General features: G+C 40.1%; 2 protein-coding genes across 7 annotated transcripts; both read right to left on the minus strand.

The window, feature by feature from the left end:
- Positions 1 to 477: 477 nt before the first annotated feature.
- Positions 478 to 11,105, minus strand: tmc4 (transmembrane channel-like 4). Of its 3 annotated transcripts, none has more exons than XR_010323965.1 (17): positions 10,300 to 11,105; positions 9,576 to 9,747; positions 9,031 to 9,179; positions 8,307 to 8,468; positions 7,254 to 7,339; positions 6,908 to 7,053; positions 6,573 to 6,720; positions 6,242 to 6,400; positions 5,575 to 5,729; positions 4,726 to 4,849; positions 4,102 to 4,199; positions 3,811 to 3,994; positions 2,936 to 3,066; positions 2,536 to 2,691; positions 2,009 to 2,087; positions 727 to 1,580; positions 478 to 669 (listed from the first exon to the last, which is right to left on the minus strand). XR_010323965.1 is itself a non-coding variant. In XM_064297777.1 (17 exons), the coding sequence occupies exons 3-17, from the start codon at positions 9,596 to 9,598 to the stop codon at positions 1,500 to 1,502; spliced, it is 1,881 nt and encodes a 626-aa protein (XP_064153847.1). In that variant the 5' UTR covers positions 9,599 to 9,747; positions 9,954 to 10,011; positions 10,300 to 11,105; the 3' UTR covers positions 478 to 1,499. The 3 variants fall into 3 exon arrangements, 2 of the variants coding, with proteins under 2 accessions (XP_064153847.1, XP_064153841.1); XM_064297777.1 differs by adding an exon at positions 9,954 to 10,011 and having other exon boundaries at positions 478 to 1,580; XM_064297771.1 differs by having other exon boundaries at positions 478 to 1,580.
- A 142-nt stretch (positions 11,106 to 11,247) lies between these two features.
- On the minus strand, positions 11,248 to 20,602 carry mboat7 (membrane bound O-acyltransferase domain containing 7). 4 transcript variants are annotated; one of them, XM_064297793.1, is made up of 9 exons: positions 20,567 to 20,602; positions 17,969 to 18,048; positions 17,634 to 17,763; positions 16,957 to 17,083; positions 15,981 to 16,137; positions 15,265 to 15,460; positions 14,686 to 14,838; positions 14,166 to 14,342; positions 11,248 to 13,832 (listed from the first exon to the last, which is right to left on the minus strand). In XM_064297793.1, exons 2-9 carry the CDS (start codon positions 18,042 to 18,044, stop codon positions 13,427 to 13,429), a joined length of 1,422 nt encoding a protein of 473 aa, XP_064153863.1. In that variant the 5' UTR covers positions 18,045 to 18,048; positions 20,567 to 20,602; the 3' UTR covers positions 11,248 to 13,426. The 4 variants fall into 4 exon arrangements, with proteins under 4 accessions (XP_064153863.1, XP_064153882.1, XP_064153855.1 ...); XM_064297812.1 differs by lacking the exon at positions 20,567 to 20,602 and adding an exon at positions 19,921 to 19,942; XM_064297785.1 differs by lacking the exon at positions 20,567 to 20,602 and adding an exon at positions 19,645 to 19,797.
- Positions 20,603 to 21,966: the final 1,364 nt, after the last annotated feature.

Raw genomic sequence — 21,966 nt, forward strand, 5'->3', positions numbered from 1 at the left:
GGGGTAATGGAACTTACTCAACTTCTATAATTTAAAAAAAGAAAAAAAAAATTCTGCAGATGTTGGACTTTGGTTCATTTTGCACAGCAGTCAATATGATTAAATGAATGGTGTCTGAGACTGAGCTGTAAACAGACAACAGATGGACAGATAACATATCCTCCTAAAACTTGACCGTTCATTTTTGCCCCCTGTAGGGGACATGAAACATTGGTCTTTATCTCCAGAACCATATATTCTTCAATGCTAAAACCTACACTACAAGGGACAGTCAATAAAAATTGAAAAATATTTTTTGAAAATATTTCCCTGCAATATGCTTTTGGCATGCAAAACATATTATGTCAAATACTTAAGCCTTTTTCCTGCCGAGTCTCTTTACTTCATGACGGCAAGAGCTGATCAGCATGCTGGTTGGTACCATAAGAATCATACTTACAGGTGGTGAAGAGGAAAATATAAACACAACAGTAAAGGTTTCAGTAAGGATTTAAGTTAAGGATTTAATCCGTTGATACATGATTTCCATGATACAGTTCTGTAGAAAAAAAATTTAACAAATGGCAGCAATTCTTTAAATCTCTTGTACATCTGCAAAAAAAGTAAAATAAAGGAAGATCCCCTGGAATCCCACAGAGTCCTCACAAATAACAAGAAACTCAACCAAACCTGCATTATTTAATCTCTCATCAAGACAGCAGCTCAAATCATAATCCTCACTGAGACCATTATGGCTTAATAATGCATACCCAAAACAAATACATTCAATGTAACATCCAACAATAATAATTTGTCTTGATTTCTCTGGTCTTGTGGTCTTTAAAAGGAGTAGCACTGTTAACAGTAATTCCCATCCACATATATGTAGCTCAAACATAGGCTCCTGACTAATCCTGAACTGACCTAAATAACATAAAAAGCAGAGTTACAGAAAATCACAGATTGGCCAAATGACTTACCAGGAAGAGAAAAATATATTTAAAGGTATTGCATTCTAAATTTAAAATTTAAGCTTTATTTTTCAACCAAGGAACGCTACCTTTTCAGCCGATACTTCTCGCCATATGGTTAAAAAAAAAAAATATTTAACTGAAATTATTGTTTTTATTTAAACTGAAATTGTGTGAAAAGATTAAATAAGAGTGAAGCGAGGACCAGATAAATTTAAGGTTCATTTGCCCACTTTAATATTTTTGGAATAAAACAGTTATAGGAAACACACATTTCTGATTATGAAAGTGGGTATAGTTCACATTACTGTCCTTTTTGTGGTTTTGTGAAATGAGAAATTGTCATTGAATCAACCCAGTGAACATTTTTTTGTGGTGAAAGTTTGGTGAAATGGCATTCAGATGAAATCCCAGCAACATTTGGTTGAAGTGAAAATTTTCTACCTGACGTAGCCAGGCTATATCCAGGTAAAACCTGAGGTATATTGGGGTTACTCATGTCTGTTCATGCAGTCTCATAGGTTTACATTTTTATGGTAAACAGATCACTCAGAAGTTCTGTTCTCTTCTCTTGGTCACTGAACTTAATTCCTCTATTTGCTTGACCAAGAATTTCTTATCACGTCCTTCCTGTTTCCAAGAGAAATAAAAAAAATCAGAGGAAAGGATTTTTAATTGTGTTTTTTACAGACAACGTGTGTTTAGGATCATATAAAGTAGTGAAATGTAAACAGTCTATTTTTATTTTTTTGCCATTGTAGTTGTTATACCAATTCCCCGTGTGTATCACATTCCTGGTCGATGCGAGTCGCCAGCCGCTTCTTTTCACCTGACAGCAAGGAGTTTCACTGGGAGAGCTTAACACGTGCGGAGGTTCACGCTATCTCCCACAGATCCCCTCCCTGCTGAACAGGTGCCCCGACCAACCAGTAGGAGTCGCTAATGCAACGATCAGGTCTCATACCCTCACCGGCTTCTCACCCGCGAACACTGCCAATTGTGTTCGTAGGAACGTCTGACCAAGCCGGAAGTACCGCCGCCGGGGATTAAAGACTCACCAATTTAAGTTGTGCTCTTAGGAGTGAAACACTCTGTCCGTAGACCGATGCCAGGGCAGCAACATAAGCCAGCACCACACTGTCATGGCCGCCAGAGAGAAGATTCACATGCAAAAAAAAAAAAAACGTATTTAGTCATTGTAAACCAAGGCTGTGACCTTCAGAAGCAGAGATCAGGAAGAATGCAGCCCACAGGGGATCTGTAATCCCAGACTCTCTCATTTGCCTTCTTCTTATAGTTCTATAGACGTTATACTATATCCAGAGAAAAATAAACAAGTCAATCATGAGGAAGTGAAGTGATTCTTGCGTTACTGACGTTTCTTCCAAAAGACATTCAATCAGGAAACCTCAGTCAAAGTCAGCAGACAACCATATATCAACACAAAGTCAGCATATCTAACAGAATGATAAGGAGAGACGCAATAACAGTGAGACAAATGCACACTGAACCCTATATGCGTTCTGTGTAAATGCACCATGCATGAGTTCCTGACTGAGAGCCAGTGGAAGCCAGTGTCACTCACCAGGACAGCATGAAGAGAGGGACTGAGAAGGCCTGGGAACCTATGAATAGAAGGAACTCGCGGGTGGTGTCAGAGAGTGAGTAAAAGGAGTTGGGGACCACTCTCCACATCGTCGTGAGAGAAAGAAAGGGGCCACAGCTCATTGACGGATGGATACTGTGTGACACAAGATGACAAAACAGCGCCATTATTGATGTAGGACATTTTACCCGTGAGTCAAAACTAATACACACCTACAAAAAAGCAAACCTAAGTGTCTAAATATCTTTAAAAACATTTAAATAACATTTAGAAAAATTAAGGTATTTCACTCCCAGGTGTTTCTGTGGTCCATGTTGGACATTTACTATAACTGTGACTCAGGCTGAGCAGTAAAGCTGTGCCGGGGGCAGGTACTCACACTGCCACGCTGTATATCAGAGTCAAACAGGCCAGCATCCAGCCGAAGAGGAGCACCAGAAGGAAGAAGAAGTTGGAGCTGGTGGAGCGAAAGGTTCGGTCCGCAGGGCGGCAGTTGTAAAACAGAGTGATCTGACAGAGAGACAGAGAGACGAGCTGTGGGTTTAGTTTGAGGGGTTGCATTATGTCAATCACTTTGATATTTTTAATGCTCATTGTCTAATGCTATGAGAACATTCAACCATAAGAATGCTTGATGACAAGAATAAGCCCTTCGATCAAACTGACCGAGTACTTTTGCCTGCACTGCATCTGAAAATGAGCATTCATAACTACACAGGTCGATGGTATTAAAATGAAAAAATTTATGGTCACTTGATAGTAAACTGTAGTCAGCATTCGATTTTTTTACACTGTTCTCATTGAACACAATCCTCCAGCCAACAATTGAAAGAAATAATAAATTGCTGAGCTGAGGCCAAGTGTTTAATCTATGAAGGTGTACAGTATCACTTTACCAAGCACAGCCACGGTAGTCCATCCTTATAAAGATGAAAGTACTACAAGACAACTGTATAAACAGGAAGTGCAGCAGCACATTAAGACTTAAGGGCTTGGTGGAATGGGGGGGGGGGGCACTATCACTACAGTATTAAGACCGGTCATTTCAAGTTACAACACAGGAAACCACAATGACGAAGGAAAGTTTAAGACTGAACGATAGAAATAACCCCCATTACCATCTATATCCAATGTAAGAATATGTTCAATGAATTTGGGGCATTTCAGGAGAATATCATTTTTACATAGGAATCAGTGCAGGGTAGAGAATATCAGAGGAGCTGGAGCAAGTACTTTACACCAGAAAAGGTATACCCTTTTGCAGTAGAAGATGATGACGAATTTGACGGTGTTGATGACAGGTAGAAGTGGACAGAACAGGGCACCAACCCACACCACTGTTTGTCCATAGACCAGGCCTAAGACGTTCTGAGGAACAACAAATTCCTGGCGCCCCACAAACTTCACCAGCTTACAAGAGCAGTGATCGACCACCATCCTGAGAAAATGGAGAACAAGGAAAAGATTATTACCATCTCATACAGATTCGATATGACTGCACTAAGACACGCTGAACACAGACAAAATCACTGAAACGTGACCAACCTGCGTGGAAATTCCACAAGTATCATAACAGCAATGACAGTTATGAAGTCAAACATGGCCAGTTTGTACATCTCCTGGCCCACTCTGGTTTCCCAACACTGTGGCAAACAGACAGAGAGAGAGACAGTGTGGCTTTGCATTGTGTTGCAGGGAATCGGCTCATGTGATTTGACACAAGAAAAGGAGTAAAATCCATTATACAGCTGACAGTTTCTTGTCTATAGAACATCAAAACTAACTCATCCCCTCCTCTGACATGCACAGACCTCCGGCACGGCTCTAACAAAAGACCAAAGACCAAAAGAATGCTTATTAGCAAATAAATGTGATACATTTTACAAGTTAATTCAATGTACATTTAAAATAAATTCCATTTCAAGTAATATATATATATATATATATATATATATATATATATATATATATAAAATATGAAATAATAGACTTGACTGGACTTCTCCTTTTCTACCGCATGTCTGAGGTTTTAAATGTAAAATAAACAGCATGGTGCAACCCTAGTTGCATCCGCTGAGCGTCTCACTGCTAATCTGATGCACACACACAGATAAGAGCTCAGTACAGGAAGGCAGATGGAGCGCAAGCGCGCTGGTTCGCAGGCAGTACCGGATACAATGTGTGGTTGTATCCGCAGGGCTGACACGTTCCCCTCTCGGCCGTTCTGCAAGTGATCTGGCTCCACAGGGTGAAAAGCAGAACTCCCAGGCTGACCATGCGCAGAAACACGGCCCTGGGAAGAACAGACGTGCAGAGACGTGCGGATTACGCCCAGATGCAGCAAGCGCCAAAAGAGCAGCCGTGCCTATCTATCTGCTTCTCGTCTCTATTTCTCATCACCGCCGCAGTTAAAATATGTTCCCGTTTACATAAACGACGGTTGTCGTTCACATAAGCTACAGCTGAACTACGGCTGTGTCCTAGGCTTTCCCCTCCAAGCCTGTGCCTGTCTGTCAACGCTGACACCTCTGCTCCTCATCTGCAGTTTGTATCGCTGCCCGCCATGACACTTTGTACTGTAACTTCCACCAATAATCAAACACAATCTTGAGTGACCATCCCCCCCTCCCCATCATCTACTCAACTCTACAAACTAGCTTAGAAACTCACCTTTTAAGATGCCTCACGTTCAACTGATAAGTAACATCCTTACATGAACATGGCTCTCTTCACTCTTCCATTCATCTCCCTTTTATCTCTCCCCTCTCTAATCCCACTTATATCCCTCTCATCTATCTTCCCCCATCCCTCCCTCTTTCCATCTCATCTCTCTCTGCATTTCTGTCTCATCGCTCTCAGCTCAAACCCCTCATCTCTCCCATTCTTCTTTTCCTCCCCATCCTCTATCTCTCTTCTTACCTATTTCATTCCTCTTGCACCCCTCACTTCTCCCATCTCTCACTCCTCTCTCCTCTCCCCCTAATCTCTGGTCCCTCGTTCCCACTGTTTTCCTCTTACCTGAGGAGAGCCAGGATGACGGTGGTGCTGGGGGAGTGTCTCTCCAGCAGGGCTATCTGATCACACAGGAAAGGCACCAGGAAGTTGGCTGCCGTAATGACGATGGAAGGCAAGTACTCCACCACCAGACTCACAAAGTCTGTCCCTTGATACCCCTGAAAGAGACAGAAGGACACGGAATGAAACAAAAGGCTAGGCCACACAAACCGAAGACTGCTGATTTTTCAGCTCAGAAACTGCATGACCACACCAACAGCAGTGGTCTCTAAAATCTTGCATATAAAATAAAATCAACAAGCAAGTGTTTCTTAATTGTTTTACAAGTGTTTGCATGGAAACACTCACGTAATCAAAGAACAAGCCTGCAAATATTGATATAGCCAGAGATACCATTCCATAGGCCATATAACTCATATTACTTCTCATATCTATTGTTTCTCAAAATGTTTCTTGCAAATTTGGGCCTGAATGTTCCTTATCCTGCTATCAGATAAGAATCTATGATTTTCCCAGCTTCAACTTAAAGCATCTAATGGCTTTAAGCATCTGCAGAACAGCAGCCAAACACATGTTACAGATGACATTTCACACAAGTCTGCATTCCCAATAACTACTATACGTCAGTCACATTTAAGAGACAAGGCTGACAACATGGTTCCTAACTAACCTGGCTGAACTCCGTCGCCAGGAAGATGCCGTAGAAAGACCCGCCGATGAGCGCGAGGACGATGAGGTTGAGGAACGCACGCAGAGAATACAGGCCTACGATCTGAGCCAGGGTCAGGGACGCGGCTTTCAGCTTGATGCGCTCCTCCTCCAGATCCACCTGTGACAGGAGTAACACAGTGTTTGCTCCGCAGACTAAGGCACTGCAGACCAGACAAACACAGTGCGGGACACAAACACATAACGCTAACGAAATAGCGCTGGCACAGTGAAATGCGAAACGCGCCATAAACTCTAAACAGCGTGGCGGCAGCGGCAGCGGTGGGACACACCTGCAGCCGATAGCGTATGTTGTTCTGCTTCAGTCTGACGGCTCGATCCCCCTGAAGGCCGTAATCCCAGCCCGTGAAGACCAGCATGCTGTAGCCTCCCACCGCCTTTCCCCCCGTTTTAACCGCAATGCGGACTGCGCTCCCCATCCTGAGACGAAAGGGCAAGAGGGGACCCGGCATTGGTGGAGGTCATCGCCAGGAGCCAAAACGGTGTCCTCTAAAACTCTAAAAATATCTCTGCACATTAGCACTGCACTGCTCACATGCCTGAAATGAAATGGCCTTCCTGAATTTATGGATTAAGCCTGACGGCACGACGGCACACAGGGACTCACCGAATGACTATGCAGATCAGGCAGAAGATGAAGTAGAAGCCTGCTGTGAGCAAATACGCGAGGGGAATATTATACGAGAAGTCATTCGTTATCACCTCAGTGTTGTTGTAATAACCATAGAAGAGGTACGAGTATTCCATAAAGCCCTGAAAAGGAAGGAAAATGGGGGAGGGGGGGGTGTTTAAAATACCGTTAATATGAATGATCACACGCAAGAGCGCACCCATAATGCACAGCTGCATTAAATGAGAGGAGGTATGCTCGGGTTCAATAGGGAAGACTTGAACAAATAGCAAAGTTAAGGGGTTTGCATGTGCAGTGCGAGTAAAAACAAAGAGTTTCTTACCGTTCCAGTAAGTAAGTCGATGAAATAGGTATAGAAATGAACCAAGCCTTGAGGATTGGGGTCATATGTTGTACATTCCTCCTTACCTAAAAAAAAAAATTATACTTAACAATTATCCAAAACACAGCCCAGAAATTTAAATTCACAAATGAAGTTTCACATTTTTCCACTACTAGCACAACAAGACTATTTTTCCTCTCAAAGCCTACATATGAAAGAACATTCTTTTTAAAAGTGCATAATGTGCAAGAGCAACTATATATATTTTATTTGTTCCATTGGTAAATCAGTTGCAGTTTATCTGCTGAACTAAAGACACAAAAGGTTGTGGAGTGTTGCTAAGGTGCTGCAATGCAACACTATTCCACTCCACAATCTCACAGGAGATAAGTCAAACACGACCAGATTAGCACATTAGGAGAACTACTTCAATGTAGGTTGAAGTGTATTTTGGGGAGGGGTTCAAAAATACCCAACCCAATCCAGGGAGCAAAACTGGCCAATGTAGAAGTGGTGTGTGGGTTTGGTCTGTGCCAAAGACAGCAGATTCCTACTTCTAAAGCCGATGGAGATCTATTTTATAAAATATCAAGATTCTATAACGATTTGGTGCCTAAGGGCTTACTGGATGCGAGTGTGGACATTTTATGTGACCATTAATCATCACAACTGCCGCTATTTCGTATGGAATTGTTTGAACTGAAGCCTCTAAAATGTATCAGGAGCCTGAGCTGCTAGTGAATCCAAGGTGTTAGACACATGTAAGGCACCGTCTGAAGTGCGAGACAAGACAGACATAGCACCGCATTCATTAGTCTTTAGCCTATCTCATCTCTGCTTGCTTCAACTTCACATACTGCATAATCCCAGAGAGGGCACATGTTAAAATTCATCTATCACGAATACATTAAAGCTTTGGATTTCACCTTTGTCTCATTTAAATAACATCCCCGTGACTGACTAGCAGACAGACAGTCTCACAGACAAATTCACTGAAATACATGAAGCCACGCCTCATCCCTGAGTCATGTAGTCACGCCCGAGTCTTCTTACCAGCACTGATGTTGACTGTATTATTGTTGCCAGAGTTATGGGACTGAAAGACGATACTTGGGACCAGGACAAAAGATGCAATCAACAGGAATGACAGGAAGTTCAGCACCACCAAGAAGCGCAGAAACAGGAAGTAGGACTGGACACCGCCACCAAAGTGTCCTGCCAAAAAAGACAAAGGCAGAGGAGTAATATTGGCCAAAATCACAAATCAACCAATGACAGTATTTCAGACTGAACTGGGAACCACAAAACCTCAGCAAAGCAGTCAATGGGAACTGTATTTTCTCACTGAAACTCTTTGTATTCAATCAAAATTTGTAAATACTTTAATCAGGAAATAATCCCAACTGTGAACAATAATCAATTTTGTCATACTTCTTTCACAGGCATAGTTGTAGGCATGTCCCATCACTTATTAACCAGATTAACTCATTAACTCTATCAATCTATGAGACCACAGACAAGCATGTACCTCCTCGGAAATGCACATACCCAGCCTCGATCTCACCTTCACCATACAGTCCACTAGCTGAACTGTGGAGTCCAGAGAATAAACTCCATGGCTGATGGTAGAGTTGCACGATGAGAACCAGTGCTTTAGCTGGATGTGCCACCCAGCAACCCCTTGCGTATTAACTACAACTAGACAGCTCATTGAAGCCTGTCCCCAGGAGACAGAGAGCAGGATCACATTAAGGCCTGAGAGAGGAATCCTCCTCACCCCCTATCTTTTGTAGAACTCGACGCCACAGGGCGACATAGGCTAGGGCGCCTCCAGAACTTTCTCGGAACCTCTTCAGTGTTTTTGACTTCTGCATCTTCCAGGACTGCCAGCGTGACACGGCTGGTATCTTCATCTGCTGCACCTGCCTACGTCCATAGAGGAACATGGAATAGCAATCATGTTGGGGAAAACTATCATAGGGTAAGAGTAAAGCTATGTATACTCTTCAGAAAGAAATTCACAGCTATAATTCCACAGGCAAGCATACAAAACAAAACAGAAGATTGCCTCAACATTCTGTTTCAGCTTCATGAAACTGACATCCTTGTATATCATTTTTCTTTGTTTTCAGCTATCCTCATTCTATCAAGATTGAATATCTGCAGGATGATGCTGTGGTGTCCATACATTTATGCTGAAATTACAAAAGTCCTTCCCCCCAAAAAATCAAGGCCCCCTTCAAGGGCCTTCTGTCCAGAACCGCTTAATTGAAACTTTTACCTTACAAAGGGCAAATAAAACAGACAGCTAATATGTGTTACCAAATAGATTTTTTGAGTGCCATGGGTAAAGGTAGCTCTTTGAGGTCTTGTCTCTTCTCATCTTCCTTCCGATCTGGGTTCCAGTTAAACTGAGGTGAGCTCTGGTCAGCAACATTAGTGGGTCTTCTCCTCAACCTCAGTGACTCTTGTGGACTAGGGTAACTAGGGTAACCTTAGGGTCAAGAGAGAAGGTTAAACATCAGACATATAGTGCTTTCCAAATGTATTCAACCACCTTCATACATTTGCAAACAAGGCTGTATAAAATGAACAATACAGCGATAATGTAAGCTCAAAATGTAACGTATAATGTCATTTATGTACAAACATAAAAGAACACAAATTTCCCACTTTTGATCATACAATATAGCTTATTACCTGTTTATTTTATGTAGCCTTTTTGGTCATCTTTATCAAGGTGTGATTTTGGAGGGCACTGTATAGGTATAAGCCACTATTTCACACAGTAATCTCAATACTCAAATGAGCACAGAACATTGATTTTTTTAAATTGTCAAAATGCGTTACCTTACCACAGAATTTGTATCATACTAGTCAGATTCACATTTGATAGAATGTCAGACATAAAAGTTTTGACCATATGTACAATAATAAATATGTTTAGGGCACAGTCTAGTATTTCATGGTATAATTACAGGATATGTACTACGTCACAGTAGCACAGACAACAGATCACACATAAGAGTTGTGCTGACCACATTACCTCCCATGGCAGAGCCATGTCTCTGTGATCCATTCCAGTCCATGAGGAAACATGAAAATTGCCCTTAACAGCAAGTCCACAACACGGCACCAGTGCCTTCCGCAGTACCCTGTCGAGAAACCAGTTCTGATACACAACTTTATATTTTGACGCGGGTCATCGCATACGGCAGAAAACGCTCCCTTGCTCTATCGCATTCAATCCGGAAAGCTTTCACCTGAACTTTGTTTCACATGCAAATGACCATTTATTTCCATCGTCTGAAACTTCCTTGTACTTATTAACCCATTCAGAGCATGTATTCAGTGTGCATGTTGGATGACAATCTTGCCTCCTGAAACTCACAATAAGGATTAAGGTATGAAATGTGAACATAAACTCATGAAGTTTCATAATTTGTATTGTAATATAAAAACCCTTTGTAGACCATATCACACTTTGTAGACCATATTTCACTGTGATATGTTAATTTATAAGAAACTATGTAATCAGACTATATATTCCTGCTTCAGTAAGTAATGTCTAGATAATTTCAAATGGTATAATATGACTGGCATAGGAGCATAGTTGCATGGATGAATTTTTAGCATGCAGTGATAATCCTTTCATGAATATGCTTGGTATCAGAGCATGCATGCATGCGTGCTGTCAGACAGGACAAAATTATACCAAAATAAACAAATCAAGTCAGTGAACGCTTGTGTGCGCATATGTCAGTGCAGAACAGAAACAGGTTACTCATTTTAAAGTGAAGAAACCCGTCTAATGAATTAAACCCCTGGTATTTACTGCATGTATATGGTCAGATTCACAGACCCTTTCATTCTCTGTAACTTCAGCTGTAAGAAACTGTCACAAAACAATAGTATCCACGGAAACAGGTCAACACAGTACTCTCGCACAACATAAATCACAGTGATAAAAAAATGACGACACTTTGAGACAGTGTAGGAAATAAGCTGTGATACATTTTGTTAGTAGTGCTGTACAGTTATAACAAGGCAGGGAGGGTTACAATCTTTATAGCCACAATGAGAGGCAAATACTTTGATGTGACCAGAAGCATCATGAGCAAACACCAGAAAAGGAGGCACAGGCCTGGATCATATGGCACACGGGTGCAGCAGAATCAGGGAGGTGTGGCAGATGAAAAGCTGTAGTGCCTTTTATGTGGGCATGATACGAAGAAAGGAGCACTCTGACATGGAAAGAGGAGTGTCACTAATTCACTTGACATTTTGGCAAAGAACAAGAATTTCATGACAAAAAGAGACAGGGATGAGATCAGGTCATATTTCAGGGAGTCAAAAGTTATTTTTGAAGTGCAAAGCATGTGTGTATAATTTGTTCCAAGCAGCAAGTTGTTCACTTTACCACAGTACAATGCATGTTCAAACTCAGCATTAAAACCACTGCTGTCTGTTTGCTAAAATCCATCGTATTTTCAAAAAATGAAAAGCCATTTCCCTGTCCTACCTTACATTGGACCACTCAACCTTGTGGTTGCATGCCAAAGGCCACATACATTTAACACCAGTACAATTGTAAACATCAATTTGAAACAAGAGTCATGGATGGATGAAAGAAATACCTTTATACAAACACACCACTGTAGCTTAATGAACCAATTACCCAGTACAATTGAGTTATTACTTGGTATTATACTGTGTTTGCTGTGAACATTGGTCCAAAGCTGTGATGGTCCCTGTTTGATGTGGCAATCACAGTTTGGCAGTAAGGAAACACTGTGAGAAAGTTGTCCAGAAACAGAAAGCATAAAAGCATATTCTCAATTTTTAAGCCTATTAAGGGAATTAACCTCCAATTCTCTCCCCTGCAATAAAAGATTGGAGAGACTACACAATGAATAATCATGTTTGCAGGCTGGTTATTTTATAGATTAGTAAACTAATTTACAGCAGACATTAAAACTCCCAAATGCTCATGCTGATGTCTTCAGCTTCGACAACATAAGAAGCCTTTTAAAAATGACTCGCATTGCAAACAAACCTCAAAAGTGCAAGCAACATTTACAAAATAAGACATTCTGCACTTCTTCCTCTCACTTTCCAGCAATGTAATATCAGCTCTGCACAATAAAGGTTTTTAAGCCATCTTAACTTCTAACACAATTTAAACCCTTTCTTGGATTCCAGTGTATGGTATATCTTTTGGGAACTACAGCAGGTAGATGAAAATTGACAAATCTCAAAATTGTTTGTTTTTATAGCGGAGTAGAATCTGTTTTTTTTCCTGTTGTTCTGAAAGACAGATGCATTTGAATTTCCCTGAATTTACTGCAATGAAAAAATGAAAATTTGAACATATCCTTGTGTATGGATTTGAGATTCCTCTGAAAATTATGTAGACAGACAGTCAAAGTGGCAGAACTCAGCTGCCTTAAATAATACCTGCACTGGTTCCAGTAATTTCCAAATGAAAACTTTCACTGAAATATATTCATTTTAGAGGTAAAATGTTGGAATGTGCTGTTGAAGTGTGATCGTGAGATCTTCAACTGTTTTAGTATTTAGTCGAAAAATAAAATTCAACATCACTCAATCAAAAGGAACCACAAGCATGCTTGTTATTTTCTAAAGTGATACTTAATAGAATAATTAAGGAAATTAACTGATGTGAGGAATTATGAAATAATTTCTGAAAATGTGTCAAAGATACAGAAACACATGCTGTACCACAGTAATCCAGAAATTTCTGTGCCATTCACAGTCATTATTGAACATACCAAGATTACAGCTACATACAGGCATACTTCCCTTTCATTCACACAATAAAAATAACATTCATAAGACAGCTCACTTCCTTTGCAATCGGAATATTCTGGGACATACTGTAAATGTATATTATGTGGTTTGACCCCGGCCTAGACGCACATACACATGTATGTGTATGTGTGAGTGTGTGCATATGTAAATATGCGTGAATGAGTGATTATACACCCGTGCGATTTGTAACTTGATGCCGCCGTTGTAAAATCCATTTCCTTAGAATTACAATATACACATCACAACCTCCAAGTTTGTTGCACTTCAGATCTGTGTTGTAGTTCAATTACCATGATCTCAACTTTTCCCCCCTCTAACTCAGTTACCTTTTATGACTCATTCTATTCTCTCACCTCCTCTTTTAGCTTCTCTTCTTCCTTCCCTACACTTTTCTCTCCATCATCCTTCTTCTCCCTCCTCTTCTCACCCTTTACCTTCAAGACCTTCCCCAGCAATATGCACCCTATAGCAATGAAATGAATGCAGAAATATATGGAGGTCCAGTAATGGATAGTGTCCCAGAAACCTAGCAAAACAAAACCCATGCACATGTAATCATAAGCTCTCATCTTGAGGAACCAGTGAACCCAGTCGAAGATGTTTTGACCACTGGGCCCCATTTTGGCTCTAACGGTACTCTCAAGGGCAGACTCTGCCCCCAAACAGAGTGGAATAGTGAGGAAGGAGAGGTAGTAGCCAGGATGGAGGCCGTGCCAATAGGCGCTGATAAACATGGTCCAGGCAGCTCTGAGCACCAAGAGAGAAAAAGAGAGAGAATGATTTAAATTATTGAACTATTATTAATTACATTACATTATTAACATTACATGCAATTATTTACATTGTGTGCATTTTCTTTATAAAATTCGCTTTACATTATTTTTTTAAAATAAGACAATTATTCAGACACAGCTATCAAATTACAGCTATAGTAAACTATTTTTTCTGTTGACATATCTTTACAGACAAACAGATGGAAATACAACAAAAACTGGAAAAATGACAAATAATCATTCAAGAAAAATTATTGTTTTCACTGTTGAGTGATTAGGTTAACTGTAGGTCTATACCAAGCCTTACTTGAGTGTGTATCCTTTGAACGGACTGTTGGGGTAGATATAGTGATGCAACCACCACTGCACAGACATGTTCCAGTATCTCATTCCATGTCTCACTTTCACACAGAAGTCAGTGTTGTAGCAGTCAATGTTCTGGATGGTTTTGAAGTCGTAAATAACCGGGGTATCGGGATCGGGGCTGGAGGGAAGGAAAGAGACCTCAGGCTCAAATCACACCAGTGAATAATATATGAGGTTTGACAGCCGTTTACATGCCATTCATCACCTTCCTAATGGGGAGGTCTATGTCAGGGAATTTAAGGCTGATTTCCATTGCAATATACTATGTTAAAGAGAACTGAAAATGAATACTTCACCTTGTAAATATCCTCATTTATGGGAACTGTCAGCACAAATATTAATAATAAATGGTACACTGTTTGGTAAACTAATAGAATGGTACCAAAAGGTTACCCAAAATGAACACACGCCTGAAGAAGTCAAACAACTGCTGCTGACTAAACACAGCAGAAAATACGCACCTATACTGCACAGTAGGCCCCCCGCCAGGCTTGGACTTGGCGCCTTCTGGGTAGCAGCCCAAGCCTGCGCTGATGCAGCCTGCTTCTGCACCACACCAGGCCGCGTAGAACCTCATCCGGAACACGAAGAACACCGCCGTCATGTAGAACAACCTGACGGGCCGGAGGAAGTCCACATCAACGGGCAGTCAGTGCGAAAACACCATGGCACGAAAACAACCCAGCACAAATACATTACATTACATTACAGGCATTTAGCAGACGCTCTTATCCAGAGCGACTTACACAACTTTTTTTTTTTTTACATAGCATTTTTTTTTACATTGTATCCATTTATACAGCTGGATATATACTGAAGCAATGCAGGTTAAGTACCTTGCTCAAGGGTACAACGGAAGTGTCCTTACCCGGGAATCGAACCTGCGACCTTTCGGTTACAAGCCCAGTTCCTTACCCACTGTGCTACACTCCGCATTATCTGTGCGTTCAGCACATCATCGCCAATTTCATTTAAATATAACAACACCGACAAAAAACAAAAAAACAGCTATCGATCAATAGAAATCGGGAAATGCTTGCCTGAAGAAGAAGTGATGCTCGAGGAAGTCTTCAGTGCGCACATAAGCCAAGGGGAAGTAGGAGTTGACGAACAGGAAGAGGGCCGCGTACAGGGGCACAAACTGCAGGCGACGGAGGCAGGGCTCACGGCCAGGGAGCAAGGCGGGGTTCGGCTGCTGGAGCCAGTCCACATAGGTTTGGTAACGAAAGAATGGGCCTGGAGGTAGGGAAGGAAGAGAGGCAAAGAAAGAATGAGGGAGACGCAGCAAATGATATGGGATTCGGTTGGCATAAAAGAGACGGATGGAGTAGAGAAGGAAATATGAGGAAAAGAGTATGAGGGACCATAAATACGATCATTTAAATGGAAACCTAGGCGTGCTAATAACAGTAAACTACAGAGAGAGAGAAACGACTAGACATGGAATTAAAACTACCAAATATGACCCTTTAATTGAAAACTACAAAACTTAAAACTTTAGATGGTGGCTCTTTAGTTGGTACAAACTCATCTTCACTCATCTGCTTCATGCTGAATAAATTTAACAATTAAACCACGTACCAATATTTAACTGGGTAATCCAGTAAAAACAGCGTACCGATTGGGAATTAGAACAGCAGGAAATATAATATTACCCAAAGAGAAAGTCTAGGAGTGTGCCATAGAATTTTGCATCTAATTTTACTGCTCCTTCACTTATCAAAAATAAATAAATAAATAAATAAATAAGACATACCTGTCATCAATCCAATGTAACAGTAACTGTAGGAAATGATATCATAAAACGAAGGCTCTTGGGAAAGTCCTCCAATCACAGAGGACTTGGAAAATGAGCTCACATCCTCTTTTTTCATCAGGTGAAAACTCTGCACCTCATTGGCTAGACTGACCATCTGTATTTACAGGGAAAGAGAGATTAAGATTAAGGCACATTCATATATTTGAGAATTTTTTAATAAAATGCAGTTCTGCCTCCAACAAACAGCCGTAAACAATACAATTAATTTTGGCTGTGGTGTCTCCTTAAGGTAATCTTAAATCCATTTTTGGATTTAATATACTATTTTCCACAGTCGGACGATATATTTTCATCACTATTACTTGGTCATAATATAGCTACAGACATTACCTGCCACTGCTATATTTTCATTCTAAATGTAGTATATTTTCAAAAAAACTAATTTCAAAAAGTTTCAATCTGTTATTGCCAGGGTGTATTTTGATGTGTTTACAGATGCAATATTTTCCACATGCTTCTTGGCTGCAGTTTTATTGTTCATTCTTTCTTTTTTCCCAAAGCTCCAACTGGTTATAGTTATGTCAGCTTATTGACATATAAATGACAATTTATATGTCAATAAGCTTTTGGCATGCAAGCTATTTTCCCTGCAGCCAGATGCTGCGACATACCTTTTCTGTTGCAAAATTTCAGCTGAGGGCCAACTACATTCATTGCACGGTAAAAAGCTGTTTCTAACTACACCCACAGAGTCTCAACTGTCACACTTACATAACTAAATATAGAAGGTTGCCCTAGTTATCTATGGCTCTGGTTAATCAGACACATAACACTGACTGTGTTAAAGGGAAGACCAGTATAAGATTACATGCACCTTACGCAGATGTGGTTTCCCTTGCAATGACATGGAAGGGTTAAAAGAACATTGTAAAGTGAACAATTGCATAAGACAGTAATCTGAGGCAAGATGTACCTTCAGTGTGAGAAGAAGCTGGACTGCATTACAAAATGGCGATGAGGGTGGTAAGCCGAAAAAAGTGCCCAACCGGAAGAACAAGAGGTACAGAAAGGTCCAGCCCAGGGAAAGATGGGGAGCACTCCTAGGAAGGACGCATGGGATAAGACACAATGACAGCAGCAAGCTTATGAATACATAATAGTCAGATGTCAGATTAATATTCATACAGTAAGCATGAGTGCCTCCTGAAGAAATAAATATTTCCCAAACAGAATAAGATTCTGTATTAAACAGAAAGGTTGACATTCTTAATTGTAGAACTACAACCTGTTCCAATGTACTGTAGTACACATTTTTTAATTTATTTTAATAAACCCTTACTTTACCTTATTTTACAAATCATGCAAGTGTATATCCACTCATTCACACATGCACCAATCATGCATATTTACATACGCACACACTCACACACATGTACACGTCTATGTGTGTATGTGTGTCTAGGCCAGGGTCAAACCACATAATTTACATTTATGTCCCAGAAGAGTCCTATTGCGAAAAAAGTGAGCTGTCTTAGTGCATATGAATGTTATTTTTATTGTGCCTGTATGTAGCTACAAGGAAAGGTAGAAATGTACGTGCTGCAGATGAGACATTGCTTGTATCATGTTTATCTGTGTAAGTGATCTCACCTCCAGTTGAACTTTATGATGGCCCATGTTCCTACAACAGTGATCAGTGAGTGCAGAGTGTAAACCCCGCAGGTTGCTAGGGCGGTGGATAAGCCCAGGAGCAAAGCTGCCCCTTGTTTGACTGGAGGACCTGTTGAAAATGAATTCCAAAATGAATACAGCAGAGACAAAAAAGAACAGGGCCACAATGTCAACGCACCAAATCAAGACCAACCATTTATACAAGTGTCTTAATTCAGTTAAATACAAAACATCAGAGAGGCCAACTACATGCGTGCAGTGAAAACAGAAAGAACAAAGTTATGTACAGGTAACAGGTGTTTCTCCACACTCACTCAGATAGCGGAACAGAAATCCCGCTGGTATGGTGATGGCAAGGATCCCAAGATAGGTGAGCTCCTCTGGGGACATCGCTCTATTGTCAAAGAAACGTGCCACGACTTTATGAGCATTACTCCATCAATGATACTTTAGACAGCAAAGACAATCCGGTTCAGAAGCCTCATTTTTGTGAACCAAAAAAAACGTACAACAGTGGTGCAGTATCGGCCTGCTGAATGCGACACGATTCAAATCCAATCGTGTACAGAGCATGTATACTGCTCAGACAAATACAGCGGAAACAAGGCACACGAAACCTTATTGGGCACAGGCACAAAAAACCTGCACAACAACATTCATACCTAGACACCAGAAAACAACTTTAAATATTTATTCATTGTGTACTAGACAATTTCAGACTATCAGTTTTTCGTAAAGTATTGAATGCATTCACTGTAAGTACAACATGGCTTCCATGCAGACAGCCATATTATGACTGGCAGAAGATAACCACAATCATGTGTACCAGACTCATAGGAACAGTATCGTCGAAAGCAGTAGATAAGTGCAAAACCATTACTTTGACCAGGTACCTTGGTTTTAAACCTATGATTTTGACTGCCAATTGCATGAAACCTGACAGTAAAACATGATACCAATTTGATATTCCTACTTGTCTTCCCAGAATACAGATGTTTATCTGGAAAGATAAACTCAGTTTAACTTTGTCCATAAATATAGCTAATCATTGGTTTGTGTGCCAAACAAATGGTATAGTGCTGGTAAAAATTGCACTTGCTAAGGATGACTGTGTACACTAGGGAGAATTTGCAACCATGCAAATGCACTGTAAGTTTACCATTGGCTGCACATTTGCCCAGTAAGCAACTGTGTACTGACTGTTCATCCTTCAGTTTGCATGTGCACAGTGCTACAGTCTGATACTGTTAGGATACCTAAAACAAAGTGCAAGGCATTACTTCAATACAAAACATTTCACTGGATTATACAAATAAAATAACTGTTTCTATGTCTGGAATGATAGCTACACTAAAGGTTTACCATATATGCTGTAGACTCCATTGTAAGCCTGTTGAATGAATGAACAAAACAATAAATGGATAAAGCCTTCGCTGTCCAAGATAAAACCACAGACTGTAAACATACAATTTAGCTCAACCAACCAAGTTTATCCAATGCCCCTGAAAACTTGATTTCTGCATCCGTACATATAAATAATAACTAAGAAAATTTGACTGTTACCACGGTCACAACGCAAACCACGGAGATAGCTAGTAATATGCATTACTGTAGGGCTGCTACAATCTCCCTTAACTAAAGACCTACCGCAAATTGATGACATCTAGCCAGCTCAACATATTGCACAACTAGGAAATGAGAAGTATAGCTAGATTATCTAGCCATTCTAATGCATGGCGAATAGCTCGTTTGATGGTTAAGACATTTGCTCAGTGGTTGCGAGCCTAAGGTAGAAACCCATGGATGGAACGTTAACTACAGTTAGTAAACGGCGAACTGTCTTCAGTAGACACACTAGCAAGCATAGTACCTCCTTATCTAGCTGCGTTTGGACCAACACAATAAACCTGAATCTTGTCGAAAAACTTCTACTGTAAATAAAAAGTAACACGTGTAAAGCGTTGCTTGGCTAAATTTCAAGTATACTTACGTGTGTGAGTGCTAGCTAGTTCCCTTGTTTTGATAGCTAATGCACTCTCAGCTCCTACTAGTCCCCTTCAAACCTCCGTTTCTGAGCTACTTCCTACTATTGCTACAACGTGTCATTCAAAACGGCGCTCCACCCACAGTACAGCGACTGAGGGCCGTGATTGTCAGCTTCTTCAAAATCAACGTATTTATTACGAATCTTGTGAAATGACATCCTTATGTAAACAATGCACATAGGCCAAATATATTACGCATATTTAATTAACTGTAGGCCTACCATTATTTGTGAAACTCGCAGACTGTCCATTAAATGGCAAAAAGAGGTGCGTGTTGTTAAACACTTCTAAAATTTGTGGCTCATCCAAATTGTACACCGTCCCCGTTCTAAAAAGCACGGAGATTAACTAAACCATTACGACTTGTTGAAATCCTGTTACAATACAAGACGTTTCACAAACCGAGTTTAAGCTCTAAAACGAAATACAATTGCTGTATTATCTTCAAATCTCAGGACTTTGTATTTTGACGTGTACGGCTTCAATGATTTGCGATTTTACATAGGCCACCTTTGCTTAAAGGAATTCTGTCATAAAGTGCATATGAGAATTCTAAAAAGGACTTTACCTTTTTTTTCTTACTGGCATATTTTTGCTGAAGAACAAACAACACTAAGCCGAATTTACAAAGTTGGTAAACCTTTGCATGATCATTAACTGAATTCAAACTTGGTCCTGACTAAGCAGAAGACACTAATACTTCATACTATAGTCTAACAATTATTTCACTTTTCCATAAGTAAGTAATAAAAATGTCCTTTTATTTTGGAAATACAAAAAAGGGTCACCAAAGCCAATTCATCACCATCCTAAAAATCAGTTGTTTCAATTTCAATAGACACAGTTTCTAGTAAATCAATGCTTTACCAAGGGGAGCGTATCTCCCAGGGTCCCATGTTCCCAGGGTCCTAAGTTCTAATGACCCCGTGTGTAATACCACACCTGCTGTTAAAGGCTTTGTCGCCCTATTTAGTACAGTCTGTCTTGATTGACAATTCATTTAGGTGAGAGTATACGCTTTCTAACGATGTATAACATGTCTAATTTTGCTTTTGGAATAGTGTTTTATATCTCAGCGTAACAAAAAGTTTTCTCATCATCGCATTCACTTACGCATTCACTCTATGGTAGCAGAGAAAGACACTAACAAAACGTTGTGAACAATTTTTCATAATTTCTTGGAAAATACTATTATTATTGAGGACCTCTGAGCATAGCTAAGCCATTTGTTTGCTGATAGACCTAGCTGACATTGTTTTCTGGAGCAAGACAGAAAATCATTGATTTACTGTCTCTGTCTCTATCTACTGAACACAGATAAGATTTCATGTAGAGCTGGGGAACATAGCACCCTTTGTCATGTTCCCATTATGTGCCATGTAAATCTGGGGAACATAGGACCCTGGGAACATAGGAATGACCCCTTACCAAGCTGCAAGCTACAACTTTAATGTTTTGACCATCTTCTTCTAACAGGCTGCAAAAATAGGATGTTCATTAAATTTAAACTTTGATGGAATTTGCTTGATATTTCAACATTTCCTAAACCTGGTCCTGGGGACTCACCTACTGTTTTTTCCCCTTTTTTCCATAGTTGAGCTTCCATTCAAGTAGTTTCATCTCTATTCCACAGTATATGTGTTTTAAATAGCAGTAGGCTAATTATTCAGTTTGTTATATAATATCAGACACTGATCGTTTATTTAGCTGTGGTTACTGCTAGGTGATCCCCTGCTAAGTGTCATGGGCACAAACCTGCCTAAAAAATGACAAATTTTCAACATTTCATACCAGATTTATTAATCATCATCTTTATTGCTCAATTTTCTTCAAAGAAGTTCCAAAGGTACTTACTGCTTCAATACAGAAAAAGAATGGCATTGTGTATAATTTCAAATAAAATAATTTAAAAGGCTATACTACTTGTACTTAATTAAAAAATGAGAAAAAATAAGACAACCATTTCAAACAATGTTCAGAAGTACGTCCGGGCTAGGCCAGTCATCTTTCAAACAATGTTTTCAGACTAGGTGCTGTTTTATGCAATTACATGAAGGAGTTTCTCCAACATTAAAACATCAAGATATTGACTTATGTGTCTCGTGATTTACCCTTTGTTTCCTTCACTAATAATGGCATGTCAAGTTTTCAAAGGTTTAATACTCCAGTTAAAAATATAGATTGAAGACTACTTGTAAAGTTAAATACCATTACATATCAAGTATTGGATAGGTTGCAAACAAGACAGACCAGGCTGAACTGGGGGA

The sequence above is a fragment of the Anguilla rostrata genome, chromosome 1, assembly GCF_018555375.3.
Source record: "Anguilla rostrata isolate EN2019 chromosome 1, ASM1855537v3, whole genome shotgun sequence".
Classification (NCBI taxonomy): Eukaryota; Metazoa; Chordata; class Actinopteri; order Anguilliformes; family Anguillidae; genus Anguilla; species Anguilla rostrata.

Coding starts and splice junctions, on each gene's coding strand:
- mboat7 (XM_064297793.1), bottom strand. CDS start 18,044: ATGTCCCCAGAGGAGCTCACCTATCTTGGGATCCTTGCCATCACCATA. Junction 15,461..15,980: donor TTACATTGGATTGATGACAG/GTATGTCTTATT, acceptor CCCTACCTCCAG/GCCCATTCTTTCGTTACCAA. Junction 13,833..14,165: donor TTCAAAGGATACACACTCAA/GTAAGGCTTGGT, acceptor CTTGGTGCTCAG/AGCTGCCTGGACCATGTTTA.
- tmc4 (XM_064297771.1), bottom strand. CDS start 10,342: ATGGACTGGAATGGATCACAGAGACATGGCTCTGCCATGGGAG. Junction 8,469..9,030: donor AGTTCTACAAAAGATAGGGG/GTGAGGAGGATT, acceptor CTTTTTTGGCAG/GACACTTTGGTGGCGGTGTC. Junction 7,054..7,253: donor TCGACTTACTTACTGGAACG/GTAAGAAACTCT, acceptor CTTCCTTTTCAG/GGCTTTATGGAATACTCGTA.